The sequence below is a fragment of the Salvelinus fontinalis genome, unplaced genomic scaffold (genome assembly GCF_029448725.1).
Source record: "Salvelinus fontinalis isolate EN_2023a unplaced genomic scaffold, ASM2944872v1 scaffold_0713, whole genome shotgun sequence".
In the NCBI taxonomy this organism is placed as follows: domain Eukaryota; kingdom Metazoa; phylum Chordata; class Actinopteri; order Salmoniformes; family Salmonidae; genus Salvelinus; species Salvelinus fontinalis.
In genome coordinates this window covers 18,059-37,500 of record NW_026600922.1, presented here as the reverse complement: position 1 = coordinate 37,500, position 19,442 = coordinate 18,059, and the positions used below count along the sequence as shown (strand labels likewise).

General features: G+C 45.4%; 1 protein-coding gene across 9 annotated transcripts in view; it reads left to right on the top strand.

The window, feature by feature from the left end:
- LOC129847119 (calcium uptake protein 3, mitochondrial-like) overlaps positions 1 to 19,392 on the top strand; it is a 49,309-nt gene extending 29,917 nt beyond the window's left edge. For 3 of the 9 annotated variants that reach the window (XM_055914937.1, XM_055914928.1, XM_055914934.1), the window contains 9 exons: positions 1,684 to 1,725; positions 6,063 to 6,158; positions 8,989 to 9,003; positions 10,433 to 10,527; positions 10,942 to 11,113; positions 15,717 to 15,825; positions 16,112 to 16,269; positions 17,101 to 17,165; positions 17,813 to 19,392. In XM_055914937.1, coding sequence (XP_055770912.1) covers positions 1,684 to 1,725; positions 6,063 to 6,158; positions 8,989 to 9,003; positions 10,433 to 10,527; positions 10,942 to 11,113; positions 15,717 to 15,825; positions 16,112 to 16,269; positions 17,101 to 17,165; positions 17,813 to 17,819 — 759 coding nt within the window. In that variant the 3' untranslated portion in view covers positions 17,820 to 19,392. Of the gene's footprint in view, positions 1 to 1,683; positions 1,726 to 6,062; positions 6,159 to 8,988; positions 9,004 to 10,432; positions 10,528 to 10,941; positions 11,142 to 15,716; positions 15,826 to 16,111; positions 16,270 to 17,100; positions 17,170 to 17,812 lie in introns of those variants that run through there. The other 6 variants (XM_055914929.1, XM_055914931.1, XM_055914932.1 and 3 more) reach the window with 6 other exon arrangements.
- The last annotated feature ends 50 nt before the right edge of the window (positions 19,393 to 19,442 follow it).

Here is a 19,442-nt window from a genome sequence, read left to right as displayed (position 1 = left end):
ACATTTTGCTACCTACAGTAGCAGCTGTAACAACGTATTTGAGAGACAACAAGTGCTTATTGTGCAAATGTATTTATGTTTTCAATAAACATGGGAGACTAAATATATTTGACATGTTGTCAACAGTCTAAGCCAACCCAGTCTGTCTTGCCCCATAGTTGCGCACGCCTCGGTTTTGCTGCTAAACAACCAACCTTCTATATAGTGCACTACTCTTGCACCCTATTCCCTCTATACTGCACTCCTTTTGACCAGAGCCCATAGTCAATATAAGTGCGCTATATACAGGTGTAGGATCTTAATTAGAGCTAGTTTGCTACAGCAGGAAAATAATCCTGCATCAACAGGAAATGTGAATTATTATGTGGATTATAATAAATATTTTTTTGTAGGGGGTTGATCAATTTTTTGGTTTGGGCAAATAAAGTCTGAAATTTTAAAGTGGAAATTACAAACTTCAGAATCCATTTTAAAACTCAAATGCACTACAAGTTTGCACTTCCTGCTGTGCAGGAAAATTCTCAGCAATTAAGATCCTACATCTGTTGGGAAGAAGGGGCCATTTCAGACACAGCCCAGATGGTCTAATATGTGGCCCACTGATCCTCCGTGCCCCTTCAATAACAGAATCAGATACGCTGTCTCTTTTTTTTATTTTTTTTATTTTTATTTTTTATTTATCCCCTTTTCTCCCCAATTTTCGTGGTATCCAATCGCTAGTAATTACTATCTTGTCTCATCGCTACAACTCCCGTACGGGCTCGGGAGAGACGAAGGTCGAAAGCTATGCGTCCTCCGAAGCACAACCCAACCAAGCCGCACTGCTTCTTAACACAGCGCGCCTCCAACCCGGAAGCCAGCTGCACCAATGTGTTGGAGGAAACACCGTGCACCTGGCCCCCTCGGTTAGCGCGCACTGCGCCCAGCCCGCCACAGGAGTCGCTGGAGCGCGATGAGACAAGGAAATCCCTACCGGCCAAACCCTCCCTAACCCGGACGACGCTGGCCCAATTGTGCGTCGCCCCACGGACCTCCCGGTCGCGGCCGGCTGCGACAGAGCCTGGGGGCGAACCCAGAGACTCTGGTGGCGCAGTTAGCACTGCGATGCAGTGCCCTAGACCACTGCGCCACCCGGGAGGCCCTAGATACGCTGTCTCTTTAATGTTAGGATAACGTTATGCTAATGGTGTGTGTATATTAAGGTACCATGTGAATGATACAATCATATGGTGCTATCTGTGACAATCTGACGGTATGTTTTGTAAGCTGTATTACCAGTGTAGCACGTTGTGAACACACACTTTATCCTTTACATAGTGGATGTCCCAAGTGGCACCCTATTCCATATGTGGTGCAATACTTTTGACCAGGGCTCTGGGTCAAAAGTAGGTCACTTTCTAGGAAACAGGGTGCCATTTTGGATGCAACCACGGTTTACTTTATTGTAGAAATATGACCTATAGAGAAGTAATATTTGTAGAGCACGTTGTGTTATGTTGTGTAGCTACAAGTGTGTTGGTTTACGGTAGCAGTACTCCTGTTGTGCATTTGAGCCAGTGTGTCTCTCCTTGCATGCATCTATTCTAACATGTGACCTTTCCTTTCTTCCTCCTCTTCCTCCTCCTCTTCTTCCTCCTCCTTTTTGACCGCATGCCGTCTCCTCCTGGTCTCTCTGTGTAAAAGAGTATGCAGCTCTATGGATATCAGGTTGCTCCCATCAACAGCGTATGTATCAACCCAACCACGCCCGAAATGGCACCCTATTCCCTATATAGTGCACTACTATTGTCCAAAAGTATTTTGTTAGTGAATAGGGAGCCATTTCGGACACACATGTGTACCTTTGTCCCTGGTCTAAACTCTGTATATCTAGATCTATATAAATAGAGTGAAATAGATAGAAATCCATTGAAATAGACCTTCCTTGTGTTCTGGCTGTCTGTCATATTGACTGAGTGAATGATTGTGGATGGGTGGAGGGGTGGTGGAGGAGTAATGATTCTAGGGGTCAGAGAGAGACAAAAGTGGATGATTTGATTTAGAATGACTAAGAAACACTCTGGCTTAAAATAGAACCAAGCATTGTTGGGGGGGGGGTGGCGATTTTGGCAAATAGTATGGATAGTAGAGTGAGCACACATTTTGAAGTAATCACCTTACATGTAAGTAAGTATCCTCAATGAAGTAAGCAGACTCTAGTAAGGACCCTGTGCAAATAAGATCACTCTAGTAAGGACCCTGTGCAAATAAGATCACTCTAGTGATGTAATAACCATATGAAGTAAGCACAGTCCTTATGATGTAATCACCCTATGAAGTAAGCACAGTCCTTATGATGTAATCACCCTATGAAGTAAGCACAGTCCTTATGATGTAAGCATTTTATTAAGTAAACACAGTCCTTATGAAGTCAGCACACTATGAAGTCAGCACATTCCTTATGAAGTCAGCACACTATGAAGTCAGCACATTCCTTATGATGTAAGCATTTTATTAAGTAAACACAGTCCTTATGAAGTCAGCACACTATGAAGTCAGCACATTCCTTATGAAGTCAGCACACTATGAAGTCAGCACATTCCTTATGATGTAATCACCCTATGAAGTCAGCACACTTTATGAAGTAAGCACAGTCCATATAATGTAAGCATTCTATGAAGTCAGCACACTTTATGAAGTAAGCACAGTCCATATGATGTAAGCATTCTATGAAGTCAGCACACTTTATGAAGTAAGCACACTCTATCTATAAAGTCAGCACAGTCCTTATGATGTAAGCACACTCTATGAAGTAAGTGTTTGCACTGTATAGGGAATAGGGTGCCATTTGAGACGTAGCCAGTGATATTCAGTGTTGATTCCAGGTTAACCCATAGAGGACTCTGATGACAGATCAATAGGCTGCCTACGTGGTCATGTTTAGACTATAGCCCTGTCTCTCACTCAGCCTTAATGCACATTTCCCTCCACTCACCGTGGAGGAGTGAAGGAACATAATGGTCTATACTCAAACACAGCCCCAGAACCAGGCCACTGTCTGTCCCCCTACAGAGGAGCAGACGTCTCCCTCCTGTCACTAACCTGATGGACGACAGGCCAGTACAACCTGTGATGTTCAATGGCCGCCCCTGTATTCCCCTATAGAGAGAGACAAGACAGCTGGCCAATCACTGTATAACCCTATAGAGAGAGACAAGACAGCTGGCCAATCACTGTATAACCCTATAGAGAGAGACAAGACAGCTGGCCAATCGCTGTATTCCCCTATAGAGAGGGACAAGACAGGTGGCCAATCGCTGTATTCCCCTATAGAGAGAGACAAGACAGGTGGCCAATCGCTGTATTCCCCTATAGAGAGAGACAAGACAGCTGGCCAATCACTGTATTCCCCTATAGAGAGAGACAAGACAGGTGGCCAATCGCTGTATTCCCCTATAGAGACAAGACAGGTGGTCAGTCGCTGTATTCCCCTATAGAGGGAGACAAGACAGCTGGCCAATCACTGTATTCCCCTATAGAGAGAGACAAGACAGGTGGCCAATCACTGTATTCCCCTATAGAGAGAGACAAGACAGGTGGCCAATCACTGTATTCCCCTATAGAGAGACAAGACAGGTGGCCAATCACTGTATAACCCTATAGAGAGAGACAAGACAGCTGGCCAATCACTGTATTCCCCTATAGAGAGAGACAAGACAGGTGGCCAGTCACTGTATTCCCCTATAGAGAGACAAGACAGCTGGCCAATCACTGTATTCCCCTATAGAGAGAGATAAGACAGCTGGCCAATCACTGTATTCCCCTATAGAGAGAGACAAGACAGGTGGCCAATCGCTGTATTCCCCTATAGAGAGAGACAAGACAGCTGTCCAATCACTGTATTCCCCTATAGAGAGACAAGACAGGTGGCCAATCACTGTATTCCCCTATAGAGAGAGACAAGACAGCTGGCCAATCACTGTATAACCCTATAGAGAGAGACAAGACAGCTGGCCAATCACTGTATAACCCTATAGAGAGAGACAAGACAGGTGGCCAATCACTGTATTCCCCTATAGAGAGAGACAAGACAGGTGGCCAATCGCTGTATTCCTCTATAGAGAGAGACAAGACAGGTGGCCAATCACTGTATTCCCCTATAGAGAGAGACAAGACAGCTGGCCAATCACTGTATTCCCCTATAGAGAGAGACAAGACAGGTGGCCAATCGCTGTATTCCCCTATAGAGAGAGACAAGACAGGTGGCCAATCGCTGTATTCCCCTATAGAGAGAGACAAGACAGCTGGCCAATCACTGTATTCCCCTATAGAGAGACAAGACAGGTGGCCAATCACTGTATAACCCTATAGAGAGAGACAAGACAGGTGGCCAATCGCTGTATTCCCCTATAGAGAGAGACAAGACAGGTGGCCAATCGCTGTATTCCCCTATAGAGAGAGACAAGACAGGTGGCCAATCACTGTATAATCCTATAGAGAGAGACAAGACAGCTGGCCAATCACTGTATTCCCCTATAGAGAGAGACAAGACAGCTGGCCAATCACTGTATTCCCCTATAGAGAGAGACAAGACAGGTGGCCAATCACTGTATAACCCTATAGAGAGAGACAAGACAGGTGGCCAATCACTGTATTCCCCTATAGAGAGAGACAAGACAGGTGGCCAATCGCTGTATAACCCTATAGAGAGAGACAAGACAGGCGGCCAATCACTGTATTCCCCTATAGAGAGAGACAAGACAGGTGGCCAATCACTGTATTCCCCTATAGAGAGAGACAAGACAGGTGGCCAATCGCTGTATTCCCCTATAGAGAGAGACAAGACAGCTGGCCAATCACTGTATAACCCTATAGAGAGAGACAAGACAGCTGGCCAATCACTGTATAACCCTATAGAGAGAGACAAGACAGGTGGCCAATCGCTGTATTCCCCTATAGAGAGAGACAAGACAGGTGGCCAATCGCTGTATAACCCTATAGAGAGAGACAAGACAGGTGGCCAATCACTGTATTCCCCTATAGAGAGAGACAAGACAGGTGGCCAATCACTGTATTCCCCTATAGAGAGAGACAAGACAGGCGGCCAATCACTGTATTCCCCTATAGAGAGAGACAAGACAGGTGGCCAATCACTGTATTCCCCTATAGAGGGAGACAAGACAGGTGGCCAATCGCTGTATAACCCTATAGAGAGAGACAAGACAGGCGGCCAATCACTGTATTCCCCTATAGAGAGAGACAAGACAGGCGGCCAATCACTGTATTCCCCTATAGAGAGAGACAAGACAGGTGGCCAATCACTGTATAACCCTATAGAGAGACAAGACAGCTGGCCAATCACTGTATAACCCTATAGAGAGAGACAAGACAGCTGGCCAATCGCTGTATTCCCCTATAGAGAGAGACAAGACAGGTGGCCAATCACTGTATTCCCCTATAGAGAGAGACAAGAAAGCTGGCCAATCGCTGTATTGGATGTGTGCTATAGATGAGGTTTCAACACTATTCTGTTGGTTGTGCTTCGGTCTGTACACACATTGTGAGTGGTTTATGCTTAACGACTCTAGTTGAGTGAATGCGATATATTGATCAGCAGATGTTGTCTTATGCGACGTGTGTCATTCAAAGTGATAGTCAAACCACCATGCTGTATCAATGTCGGTTGACTGGAGCGAAGGAAAACGGAATGGAGTCAAATAATGTCTTGTTAAATGTCTGACTCATCTGAGGGAAGTGGGAGGTAGGATAGTAGTAAAACAATTCCCCTGTCCAGAAATCCAGTGTTGGATTGTGTCATTGCATCGAATCTCTTTGATACGATGACAAATCATTCTACTATAATAGTGATATCACTGTGAGACTGTTCATTATTTGAATGTTACTGTGATCCGTCTTCTATGCGATTAGCATATCACTAAGCCAATCCCTCCAATTTTGTGATGAAATCTCATTTGATCTTTGATTGATCATGGTTATTCCTTCATTTCATCCTCTCTTCCCTCCTTTAGTTGTCCTCTGTTTTTCTTGTACGATGTTTGTGCTTCTGGTAAAAACTCCTGCAGGTGGTTAAAAAAGACAGTCATCAGTTTGTGGCCAGGAGCTATTGGGACGTTCTGAGGCGCGGCGCCAGTCAAGCCCTGTTTTCAGACCTGGCAGAGGTACACCTGTCCTCTGTCCACCCTTCCTTCCTCCCTCCTTTCTTTCTCCCCTCCTTCTTTTCCGCCATCTATTCCTCCATCCCTCTGTCATTCGCAGCCTAGATCCATTTAGCAGTTCTCAGACCTGCCAGAGGTACACCTGTCCTCTGACCACCCTTCCTCCCTCCTTTCTTTCTCCCCTCCTTCTTTTCCGCCATCTATCCCTCCATCCCTCTGTCATTCGCAGCCTAGATCCATTTAGCAGTTCTCAGACCTGCCAGAGGTATACTGGTCCTCTGTCCATTAATTCGTCCATTTGTGTCTCTCATACCCGACCATCCCTCTCTTGGTTTCTAGTGGTTCTTTTAGTCACTTGATCCCATCCCTCCTTTGACTAGAAAAGGTAAAAACTCTTCCCTTGGTTTTGACCCATCCATCCATAGCCATAGGACAGCTATGTCACTGTGTAATCTATTGTTTTTTCTGTATTCGATTCTTAGATTCAGATGTTTGTTTTATTGTTATAAACCCTATTTGTTTCTCTTGTGTTTCATGCTTCGATGTTACCTTCCGCCACCTCTCTGTGTTGGTTCCTCGTGGTTGTTGTTGTTACCTGCATGTCAGCCACCGTTTGTCAAGAAAATACAGTTAGAAAAAGTTCTTAGCATAAAATACAGTGATGACCTGCTTAGCTACAAAGTGCTATACCAAAACAACATCATCATTCTAGCACCGCGCACACACACACGCACGCACGCACGCACACACACACACTTTAGATCATTGCCGTCCGTCTACAATTGAGCACGGCTGACTTGGCAGTCCAGTGTTTCTCAGCCTGACGATTTGTTTGGCAGCCTATTTGTTGGCTAATAGGTGGCTAGCAGCGGAAGCAGAGGAGAGACAATAACACTGGAAGACTGCAGCAGATCATGGAGATGACCTGTATTTACACAGACTGGACCCTTTCATCTAGAGGCTATCAAAGAGAGAGGTAGAGAGAGAGGGAGACAGAGTGACAGAGAGAGAGAGAGAGAGGGGAGGGATGTGTGTTTAACTCCTATTCAGGTTCTCTGTCATGATGAGTCTCCCATTAGGCCCCCTGTGTTTGTCTGTGTCAGAAAGGACTGTCTGGCTGGCTGACTCTCCAGCCCTCCAATAACAGGTCTAATGTGTTATTCAGGAGAGGGAGGGAGGGGAGTCAGCGAGAGAGAGAGACGTTTTAGGGGTTGACATCAGTAATCACTGTTTTCCACCTCTGTTCTGAGATCAAAGGCCACAGCGGGGACACACACACACAAACACACACACAAACCAGGTGCTGACTCGCACGCCTGGTGGGCGTGATAACCATTATGTCGTCGATAGTGATGAGCTCACATACTCGCGCTCCCCAGCTTCCAGGAACCGAGAGGCGTCAGGTCGTGATCTCACTCTTCCAGGAGAGAGAGAGGGAGAGAAAGAAAGAGAGGGGGTAGGAAGAGAGAGAGGGGGGGGGGGTAGAAAGGAGATGAAGTAAACATGTGCATTGTCTAGTCTGGGCGCAAAGCGAATGTGTCATATAGGGCATTGCCTTCTGAAGAAGAAGCTAGTCATTTCACCACATATATTTTACAAGTTTGTTCCTTTTATAAAAATAAACACATCCTCAAACCACAGATGCCATGAGATACAAGAAGTTGTACGTTTTATAAGGAAGCCACTTGAAGAAGATAGTCAGTTTAAGTATGACAGAGTGATACTTAATTTCTACATAAAGCTATACAAAACAAAAATATAAACACAACATGTAAAGCGTTGGGTCAATGTTTCATGAGCTGAAATAAAAGATCCCAGAAATGTTCCATACTCACAAAATTGGCAATTGACATGCTGACTGCAGGAATGTCCACCAGAGCTGTTGCCAGATAATTGAATGGTAATTTCTCTACCATAAGCCGCCTCCGACGTCATTTTAGAGAATTTGGCAGTACATCCAACTGACCTCACAACCCCAGACCACGTGTAACCACGCCAGCCAAGGATTTCCACATCCGGCTTCTTCACCTGCGGGATCATCTGAGACCAGCCACCTGGACAGCTGATGAAACTGAGAAGCATTTCTGTCTGTAATAAAGCCCTTTTGTGGGGAAAAACTAATTCTTATTGGCTGGGCCTGGCTCCCGAGTGGGTGGGCCTATGCCCTCCCAGGCAACCCCATGGCTGCGCCCGTGCCCAGTCATGTGAAATCCATAGACCAGGGCCTAATAGATTTATTTTCATTTACTGATTTCCTTATATAAAATGTGCTTAAGTAAAATCTGAAATTGTATGTTGCGTTTATATTTGTTCAGTATGTAATTAGTGGAAGAATCTAAAAGTTACACAACTGAAACAGACTGATAAGTGTTAGTTAGTTTTTACAGTGACGTAATGCTACTAAACATGATTTCCTTTGAGAGACACTGACTCGTCCCTATACAGCATGTGAAATAGACCTATCCTTGCATGATTTCTCCATGATCTTTTAGTTGCATTGTTTTTAAATTCCATCCCTGGGGAGTACATTTTAATTCTAGACAGTATGATGTTTCCAAAAACAACATCTGGCTTCGGCCGTGAAAAGGGCCTTCATTTGGGCCGTGAAAAGGGCCTTCATTTGGGCCGTGAAAAGGGCCTTCATTTGGGCCGTGAAAAGGGCCTTCATTTGGGCCGTGAAAAGGGCCTTCATTTGGGCCGTGAAAAGGGCCTTCATTTGGGCCGTGAAAAGGGCCTTCATTTGGGCCGTCAAGCGGAACAACGACAATGTCTCTTCTTTCAATTCTGTTCTTTTTTCCTTTGAATCATTTTTTCCTGTTCCCTGGCGGATTAGGACTTTAGACTAAAGGTATTAGACATTTGCCAGCCTGGTCTCAGATCAGTTTTATGCTGTCTTGTCACAGTTTGACTCAACCTTGGCGAGACAGCACGGACTGACCTGGGACCAGTTTAATTAGCCGTATAGCATCGTGAAGCTACTGCTGAATCTGAACATGGTTGATTGCAGTCTTCCCCTATGGAGAAGGATATGATGAGAGTTTGCCAATGCCAGTTACACTCTGCCTTCAGCATGACGCCGGATTGGTTGGATTGGGGGAAGGGTGGGGCATGGCGGGGAGAGGGACCAAACCTATTGGCCCATTTGGTTTTTATATCAATCATCGTTCGATATCGCCCTCTATGGGTCCTTGGAAGCTCAGACAGGGTTCCTCGGGATTTGGCCTGTATCCGTTATTATGTGATAAAGCCCAGCCATATAAACACCTTTTTCTGAATGATCCCCTCCTACACACACACGCCTATACACCCCCCTTCCCCCTTTTCCGGAATTTTCCGACTCCCCGGGATTAAGGTAGTGTTAAACAGCGGATTACAAAACCACGGTAAATACATAAACATCCCAAATACACCCTAATTGGTTTCAAATATCCCAGATCCCTTACAAAGCCCACGCAGAAGAGAGGGAAGGGATATTTTGTACACAGAGAGAGTGGTTTAAAAGGCAGAAAGAAAGAAAACATGAAAGAATTAATAATTACTTCAAAGACACCTGATTATGTTACAGTCTTTTAGAAAAAGGTGGAATCTTGCTCACATTCTTGTGCACATTTCTGTTGCGGTGGGTTTTCTGTTCTGCTATGGTTTTCTATGTGTGGCGTTTGAGGGTTTGAACAGAAATGCATGGGATGTGGTGGCATATGTACCTGTCTCAGCTAAAATGACGGTGTGTCGTCTGTCTTCTCCGCTCTCTCTCTTTCTACTCCTTCTCTCTATGTGTCTACAGGCATGTCTTTGTGTGTGTCTGTCTGTCCGTCTGTCTATAGCCTTACCTGTCTGTGTGCTGTCCTGTCCTGTCTGTCTGTCTGTCACACTGCTGGCTGCAACACTACCATTTATCAGTCTGGGCTGCACAGGAATATCTGATCTACACACCATCCGGATAGTCCTAATCCAATATGTCTACTAACAGCTATAACACACGGGTGGTTTGGAGATCAGTGGATCTGTGCAGGTGCTGCTCAGACTCAAGCCTTGTTGTGAATACTTGTTGAAGCTGATTGATTGATTGACTTGACTGACTGTTGTTGCCCCGTTGATGCACCTCACATGCGACTGGCTGGTTGTTCGGCACGATGGCTGCCATCTTGGATTCATGACCCCGCCCACACGGACCGGTCCCCACTCATCCAATCAGAGAGCGTGTTGTATGTCAGTCACTGCATTGTTTTTCTTTTCTCCCCGCCCCCTCTACCCCTGTCTGGCCAATGGGATGGCAGCGTGCGGAGGAGGGTATGATGATTGACACCACACTCCTGGTGCACTTCTTTGGGAAGAAGGGGAAGGCGGAGCTGACCTTCGACGATTTCTACAGGTATCGCCATGCCGATTAATTGATTAATCTTAATAGAGCACTATAAAATGATGGTCTGTGGAACATAGTTAATCTACTCTGTCGCTTGTTTCAGTTTCACTGCTCTCTCATACTCAGATATAGTATTAAGTTACTCTAACACACATACTGCACTACCATAGACACATACTGCACTACCATAGACACATACTGCACTACCATAGACACATACTGCACTACCATAGACACATACTGCACTACCATAGACACATACTGCACTACCATAGACACGTACTGCACTACCATAGACACATACTGCACTACCATAGGCACATACTGCACTACCATAGACACATACTGCACTACCATAGACACATACTGCACTACCATAGACATGTACCTTCTCTCTGTCACCTGGTCCTCTCTCTCCCCCAGGTTCATGGATAACCTCCAGACAGAGGTTTTGGAGATAGAGTTCCTGACCTACTCTAAAGGCATGACCACCATCAGTGAGGAGGACTTTGCCCGCATCCTGCTGCGTTACACCAACGTAGAGAACATCAGCAGTTACCTGGACAACGTCCGCCAGAGCATCCCTGACGAGAAGGTAGAGGAACACACACACACATGAGAAGGTAGACTACATCTAGAACCTTGAACCATAGCATGACACGAGTGTGGTCAAGCACTCTATCCTCTACTTTCCTTTCCCCGCCCCGGCCCTCCCTCCCTCCCTCCCTCCCTCTCTCTCTCTCTCTCCTTCTCTCTCTCTATCTCTCTCTCCCTCTCTCTCTCCTTCTCTCCCTCTCTCCCCCTTCTACTTCCACATTTCATACTCATGGTCCTGGGCCGTATCCACAAAGCATCTCGGAGTAGGAATGTTGAACTACGATCAGTATAGCCTTTTAGCTCATAATTAATGAGGTTATAGGGCCAGGTGGGGTCCTGATCCTAGATCAGAACTTTTACTCTGAGATTCTTTGTGGAAACAGGCCCTGTACTGAAGAGCACTCTCAAATAGACCCCACCCTCCCAGCCTCCCTCCCTCTCCCCCACCTTCCCAGCACCAGTATCCTCTCTCATTCTCCTACCTCTTCTGCCTCCCTCTTCTGCCTACATGACACCTACTCTTCTGCCTACATGACACATTCACCTACCCCGTCTCTCCCCCAATAACTCTCTGACTCCCCTCCTTCACTCTCTCACTGCAGCCTACTCTCTGTCTGTCTGTCTGTCTGTCTGTCTGTCTGTCTGTCTGTCTGTCTGTCTGTCTGTTTGTCTGTCTGTCTGTCTGTCTGTCTGTCTTTCTCTTTCTCTCTTTCTTCCACAACCCACACTTTCTGTTCACCTCCCTTTACTCTCTCACCCCTTTAACCTCCTCCATGTCTCTCCCAACACCCCACTCCCCCTCTCAGCCCTTCCTGCCCCCCTGACCTCTATTCCCCCCTCCTACCCTCTATATTTGTGTTCCCACCTTGTTATGGTCCTCCGGGAACTGTGTCTTCTTCTCGCTACACCTGAACGCACCACTGGCCCATCAGTTAGATCAACTAGAGATAGTGAATCCGTTACATCTGACACTTACACCTGACAGCCAGTTGTAAGGACCAGTGTAATGTGACGGGCCAACACCTGACAGCCAGTTGTAAGGACCAGTGTAATGTGACGGGCCAACACCTGACAGCCAGTTGTAAGGACCAGTGTAATGTGACGGGCCAACACCTGACAGCCAGTTGTAAGGATCAGTGTAATGTGACGGGCCAACACCTGACAGCCAGTTGTAAGGACCAGTGTAATGTGACGGGCCAGCTCTGACTCACTCACTGACTGACTGACTGGCTCTCAATGGCACTGACCCCATTGTCCTACTCCTATGTGTGATAACTGTTGATTGATCGACAAGCCAGTGTGTTGTGCTCTGTGTCGTATACAAAGGCTTTGAGTTATCTGGCTCTCACTAGCTAACGCTTTGTTGTGTTCATGTAGCGTGAGCTAGAGTTGGAGTTGGATCCAGTGTAAAGTGGCGTTTTTAAGTAAAGTGTGTATACCGCCATTTTCTGCTGCTTCGTTATTATATTATGCAACTCTTTCCGTCCCTTAATGGCAAATCAATGTGTATAATGTACAGTAGAGTCTTGATCTGCATGAACAGCAGGTTGTGAATCTATCGGTTTGGATACGCATCAACACACCCCACAGCCAAGATGGATTTTCTGCCTGCACTGCACTTTGCTTCCAAAACTTCCCAAGTTATTTAACCAACCATAGGCTGCATGAAGATGGAAAATGAAGTTCTGCAGTGTTTTGTCCTCGTGTTCATGCAACATTCTTCTTGTGTTTTATCTTTCCACGCTCTGGAAGAGACAACAGGTTTGTCCCGATTCCCTAATAATGAAACGAATCGTCTTCTTACCTCGTCCTGTCTGCTCTGCCTCACTGTTGTCTTGACTCATTTTGAATGGACCCCTGGTTCTTCACCCATGCCTGATCAAATCAAATCAAATGGTATTTAAGCAGGTGTAGACCTTACCGTGAAATGCTTACTTACCAACAATACCGTTTTAAGAAAATAGAGTTAAGAACATTTTGACTAAATACTAAATAAACTCAAGTTAAAAAAAAGTAACAATAAAATAACAATAACTGGGCTATATACAGGGGGTACCGGTAAAGAGTCAATGTGCCGGGGTACAGGTTAGTCGAGGTAGTTGAGGTAATATGTACATGTAGGTAGGGTTAAAGTGACTATGCATAGATGATTAACAGCGAGTAGCAGCAGTGTAGAAACAAAGGGGGGTCAATGCAAATATTCCGGGTGTGTATTTGATTAATTGTTCAGCAGTCTTATGGCTTAGGGGTAGAAGCTGAAACATACCTTTACACGATGTCAAAAGATTTACAAGTTAGCTCAGTCAATTAGCCCACTCAAGATCAGTTTCTCATACTGTTGGTGGGCCGTACAGTTTTAACTGAAGCAATTAGTCTACTTCTATCTTATAAGCCTTCTTCCAATGCAGGTGTTTTCCTGAATACGCCTAGTTAGGTAACCCACTCAGTTCAACAAGTCCACTCTCAGCCAGGCATTCTGCCGTACTCATCCATTAATCAGAAGTCTCAGTAAGAAACGTAGACGATCGTTGCTTTGCGGTGTCGGACATGTAGACATCCATTAGTTAGTGGTGGTCGTTCCATTGAGCTAGCAGAGCTTTTGGCTTTGAAGGCTGGAGCCCAAGGTTCCACAGGAGGTGAAGGCATGCTCCAGTGACCACCAATAGTCTTTTCTAGATTACTCTATGGCCCAGTCTGTCTGTAGGTATCACTAGGGTGGCTGGCTCCTGTCTGTTTGTATGGAGGCATTTCGGGTTCACAGGGCATCAAAGGAGGACCAGGCAGGTAAGGGCCACTCGCCCGGAATGGCTTTGTTGACCTTGCAGACAGATACACACTGGCACACCCACTCTGTTTGTCTAAGGCATTTTCCCCATCGTTACATATCTCCCACTTTAAGTTCCAACAGGTCCTAGTTAGTCAGACGGTTAAACACTTCCCTGTCTGTCCACACACACGGTGCTGATTTAGAGAGCATTGTTCGCTTCTGGTCTGTGTTTGCTAGCCTCAGCAGCAGGCTACCTGTGTTAGCTAACGGGTTTTGTGAAGGAGATTACTTGGGGAGGTTTAGCCTCAGCAGCAGGCTACCTGTGTTAGCTAACGGGTTTTGTGAAGGAGATTACTTGGGGAGGTTTAACCTTAGCAGCAGGCTACCTGTGTTAGCTAACGGGTTTTGTGAAGGAGATTACTTGGGGAGGTTTAACCTTAGCAGCAGGCTACCTGTGTTAGCTAACGGGTTTTGTAAAGGAGATTACTTGGGGAGGTTTAACCTCAGCCAAGGGTGTTTAAAATGAGGACGTTTACAGCCTCTAATTCCAGTGGAGGCTGCTGAGGAGAGAACGGCTCTAAATAATGGCCGGAACGGAGCAAGTGGAAATGGCATCAAACACCTGGAAACCATGGAAACCATGTGTTTGATGTATTTGATACAATTCCACAGATTCTGAACCAGTCATTACCATGAGTCTGTCCTCCCCAATTAAGGTGTGACCAGCCTCCTGAGTCTCATACCTTTCTTTTATTCTTTGTTTTAGTGTGATGCAGCTCGGGCTGAAATGAGTGATACCTACAGACAGACTATTGGTGGTCACTGGAGCATGCCTTCACCTCCTGTGGAACGTTGGGCTCCAGCCATCAAAGCCAATAAGCTCTGCTTGCTCAATGGAACGACCACCACTAACTAATATAGGTCTTCTTTTTCTAACCCTTTTGCTCCCCAATTTCCTGGTATCCAATTGGTAGTTACAGTCTTGTCGCATCGCTGCAACTCCTGTACGGACTCGGGAGAGGCGAAGGTCGAGAGCCGTGCGTCCTCAGAAACACAACCAAGCCGCACTGCTTCTTGACACAACGCCCGCTTAACCCGGAAGCCAGCCGCAACAATGTGTCGGAGGAAACACTGTACACCTGGCGTCTGTGTCAGTGTGCACTGTGCCCGGCCCGCCACAGGAGTCGCTAGTGCGCGATGGGACAAGACCATCCCTGCCCGGCCAAACCCTCCCCTAACCCGACGACGCTGGGCCAATTGTGTGCCGACTCTCCCGGTCGCGGCCGGCTGTGACAGAGCCTGGACTCGAACCCAGGATCTCTAGTGGCACAGCCTTAGACCACTGCGCCACTCGGGAGGCCCATAACTAATATATGTCTACATGTTCCAAACTGCAAACCAGTGTGTGTCTACATTTCTGATAATGAAGTTTGATATTCAAGGACGAAATCCCAGAAAGGTTTGCGTTAAACTTGTGAAACCTGTGAACCTCTATTTTTGCAGTGGCGCTGCACAGATGATCAGATCTCACAATGTCTACAGAAGGAACCACTCAGGAACCACATTCATAGCTGATACACAAACGTATTAAATGTGTAGCATGGTTGTGTCATTCCCAGTCCTAGTCCCTACAGTCAAGGGGGCCAAAGTTGCATGGGTCAAAGGTCACATGATCATACCATCATCACCAATTTGACCATCATCACCAATGGGTTTGAGCTTGAAGCATCCCCCCTATTCCGAGACCTGGAAGAGCTGTCTGTCACTCCGTGTCCGTTAATGATCGCTCCGTGTGTCACACTTATATGGGATCCCCTGTCTTTTTCCTTCACAGGGCATCACCTTCGACGAGTTCCGCTCCTTCTTCCAGTTCCTCAACAACCTGGAGGACTTTGCCATCGCCATGCAGATGTACAACTTTGCCAGTCGCTCCATTGGCCAAGGTAAGCCCCCATTTTAGGATTTCATATCTGTGGAGATATTTCCCTTTCGCTCAATAGTCTCTTGTGAATAATGGCTGTAGGTTACTTTTCTCCTCTGTCTTGTTCTCTTTTCTTATCCCCCTCTCTTTCTGTCTCTCCCTCCCATCTGTATCTTGTCTCTCTATTCCTCTCTCACTTTCCCACCCCTTCTCCCTCTCTCTCCCCTCTATCTATCCCCCACCCCCCTTCTCTCTCTCTCGCTCTCGCTCTCGCTCTCGCTCTCGCTCTCGCTCTCGCTCTGTCTCAGATGAGTTTGGGCGGGCTGTGTACGTGGCCACGGGCCTGAAGCTGACACGTCACCTGGTCCACACCATCTTCAAGATCTTTGACGTGGACCACGACGACCAGCTGAGCTACAAGGAGTTCATCGGCATTATGAAGGACCGGCTGCACCGCGGAGGGAGGGTAGGGACAGAGAGAGGGGGGAGGACTGAGGTAGAGAGAGGGAAAGGGGAAGGGAGAATTTGAGTGAGAGAGAGAGGGGGGGTAAGGTGGGAGGGAAAGGCGAGAGAAGAAAGATGGATAGAGAGAGAGAGGGAGAGAGAGAGAGAGAGAAGGATGAAGAGAGAGAGGGGGGGTAGAGGAGAGTTATGAAGAGTGAGAGATAGGGAGAAAGTGAAATTGCGTGGAAAAGTCAGAATGATCTAGTTTGGTTTTCCATCACTAGAAATTTGACATGGTCTCATTTTATTTTATGTTACACTTGGACAATGTAATTTGATTCTAGCTTTTGACTGTTAACTTTAGTTGACAGCCATAAAAGTGGTGGCAGTTTTAAGATCTTTATCTAGAGCAAATCTAGTTACACAGTTATATGGAGGTCTTGTGGTGTTGTAAATGACTACCTTCCCTGCACTTCCAAAGTATTTTACTGCCCCCTAGTGGAATGTGAAGTTACAACAGTTACAATAGTCATCATGACTAGGGCCCAGAGTTTTTCCTAGTCAGATAAGGCATGTGGTCAGAGAAAACTCCTAGGCCCTACACATGACAGTTGCATAATCAGGAAATAGGTATGAATTCATTCTAATACTACGCCAATCAATCAAGTTCTAAGTTGATGTCCTATGCATGGGTCTTGAGTCTGAAATGTTACTGTTCTATTTCTCTTGTCCTCATCGTCCTGGCTTCCCTTTGACTAACAGCATCCCAATACCCCCTCCTTCTGTCTCCTTCTCTCTGTCTCGCTTCTCCCACCCTATCTGTTTCTCCCACTCTGCTGCTCGCAAACCCCAGGGCTACAAAACCGCAGAGCGATTCACTTCCTTCAAGTCCTGTATGAAGAAGGAGCTAGCTGGCAGATAAGTATTACCCACAATCCACTCATCTCTTATCTCATCTATGACCTATAACCTCTGACCTAATCAAATCTGATTTTGATTTGATTTATAACCTCTGACCTATTCTCAATGGACCTGCGAACCGCAGCTCTGTCTGTCTCGATGACCTATAACCTCTGACCTATTCTCAATGGACCTGCGAACCGCAGCTCTGTCTGTCTCGATGACCTATAACCTCTGACCTATTCTCAATGGACCTGCGAACCGCAGCTCTGTCTGTCTCGATGACCTATAACCGCTTACCTATTCCCTTTATACTTAAAAGATCTGGATAGATTGACACAATATCACTTTAAGACCAATCAAGTCCTTTCTGATCACCGACAGAAGCATATCAGGACTATGGTGCATCTATGCACGTATCCGATGATAATAACTTAAAATACCCTACAATCTCTTCCAGTATGGTTACAAGAAATATAGTGTGGCCCCAGATCTGTTTGTGCTGCCTTACCAACTAATACCAAACAATGACCATAGGAGTTGGAAAGACAGCATAAAACAGATCTGGGACCAGGCTACAAGAAATAAGCACAGGCCTGTGTATTAGTCTATCTTCTGCATCCCGGGTATATTCCCTGTTTAATGGTACCATTGTCATTGTTTACCAGGTGAACAGGAAACAACATGCCTCCTTCCCCATCTGCCTGCGTGCCGAGGCCAGGAAACAGGTCTGCCAACTCTGGAGGAGGTTCCAGGCTAGGGTTTAAAGAAGGAGGAAGAGGATGATGAGAAGAGAAAGAGGAGGACGAAGAAGTGGATGAAGATGAGGAGAATAGGATGATGAAGGTGAGAATAAAGACAAGGAAAAGAGGTTGAGGGGGACTGGAGGTGAAGGATTCAATGAACAATCTGCAGGGGAAGATTGTGGTTCTAAGTCTACGTTCTAAGCCACCATCCCCTCCACTAGCATGCAGAGAAGCTGCCGTTTTGCAACAGACATCTCATTGGTTTCAGTTGTCCAGTTTATCCAATCGTGGATCAATCCCGCAATCCATTTTCCTCCCATTGCAAGTAGGCCAGTGATGTATAGCCTACATTACTGCACCTAGTATTTAAGCAGTACTCACCAAGCATTTGAATAAGCACAACAAAAATTACAGTTCACAGAAAGTTGTAACTAATCTCTGATTACTCATAATATAAAACGATTTATGGTTTAAAAAAATGCTCGTATCACATTAAGGTTTGTAATATAATAATATATAATAATTGTCAAATAAAGACTGTGACTTACAATACAGTAAGAGCCTGCATGGTCAAGTGTAGTATCTGTATCAAATGCCTTTACTAGTGAGAGAAAGCTATGGGAGAAGGCAAGAGAATCTGAAATCTTAATGTCTTAATCATGTATTTTTCTATTCATGCTTTTTTCCAGTTTACACAGGCCTACTTGCATATATTCAGCAGCAAGTTGGGCCATCTGGCTATATAGTAAAAATCAATACATAGCCTACAAATGCAATGAATTCTACAATGAAGCAATAGTAGTATGTTTTTGAAATGCTTGCAATTGATGATCTTCCAAATGAGAGAGAGAAAGAGAGAGCAAGATCATGATATTCTTTTAAGACTCCTTGTCTTCTGTCTGTTGTGTGTGTGTGTGTGTGTTACGTTTGTAATGATTAGGGAAGAAGTATAACTTTTTTTCATGTGTGCCTTGTTTTCTACATGTCTTCCCTGTCAAAACTAACTCCATTCTAGCAACAAATTGTATTTGACCTTTTCGTTGCTGACCTGCCCTCCTCCCAGTGTACTGTGCAACCTAGGTTTCCTTGATTCACTATGTAATTGACCAACATTTCACCTCAATTGGTAATGATTGTATTTATTTATTGAATTATTCATCTGTTTGCAATATACATCTACTTAACAGCAATATTATGAGCAGACGTTTTGATTTTAAGTTTTGACCAGTAAGCATGATAGTGATTTAATTATGTTCAACGATTCAATGTGTATCTCTGTATTTAGTTTGAATATTAAATAACTTAAATGGTTTGACTTAACTGATTTATAGTTACGCTGCGTATTTGCATTAAATTAGAAGCTATAGAACATATAAAAACATTTCTCGACTATTCCCTCAACCAAGCGGTGAAGTGTATGGTTGGTGTGAAAAGAACTTGACAGAATGCAAATGAAAAGCGTGATTAAGGCACGAATAAAGAATTTTGAAGGAAACAAAGGCTGTTTAGCATAATTACATACTGTATTTGTTTTTTCAGCCAACTACAT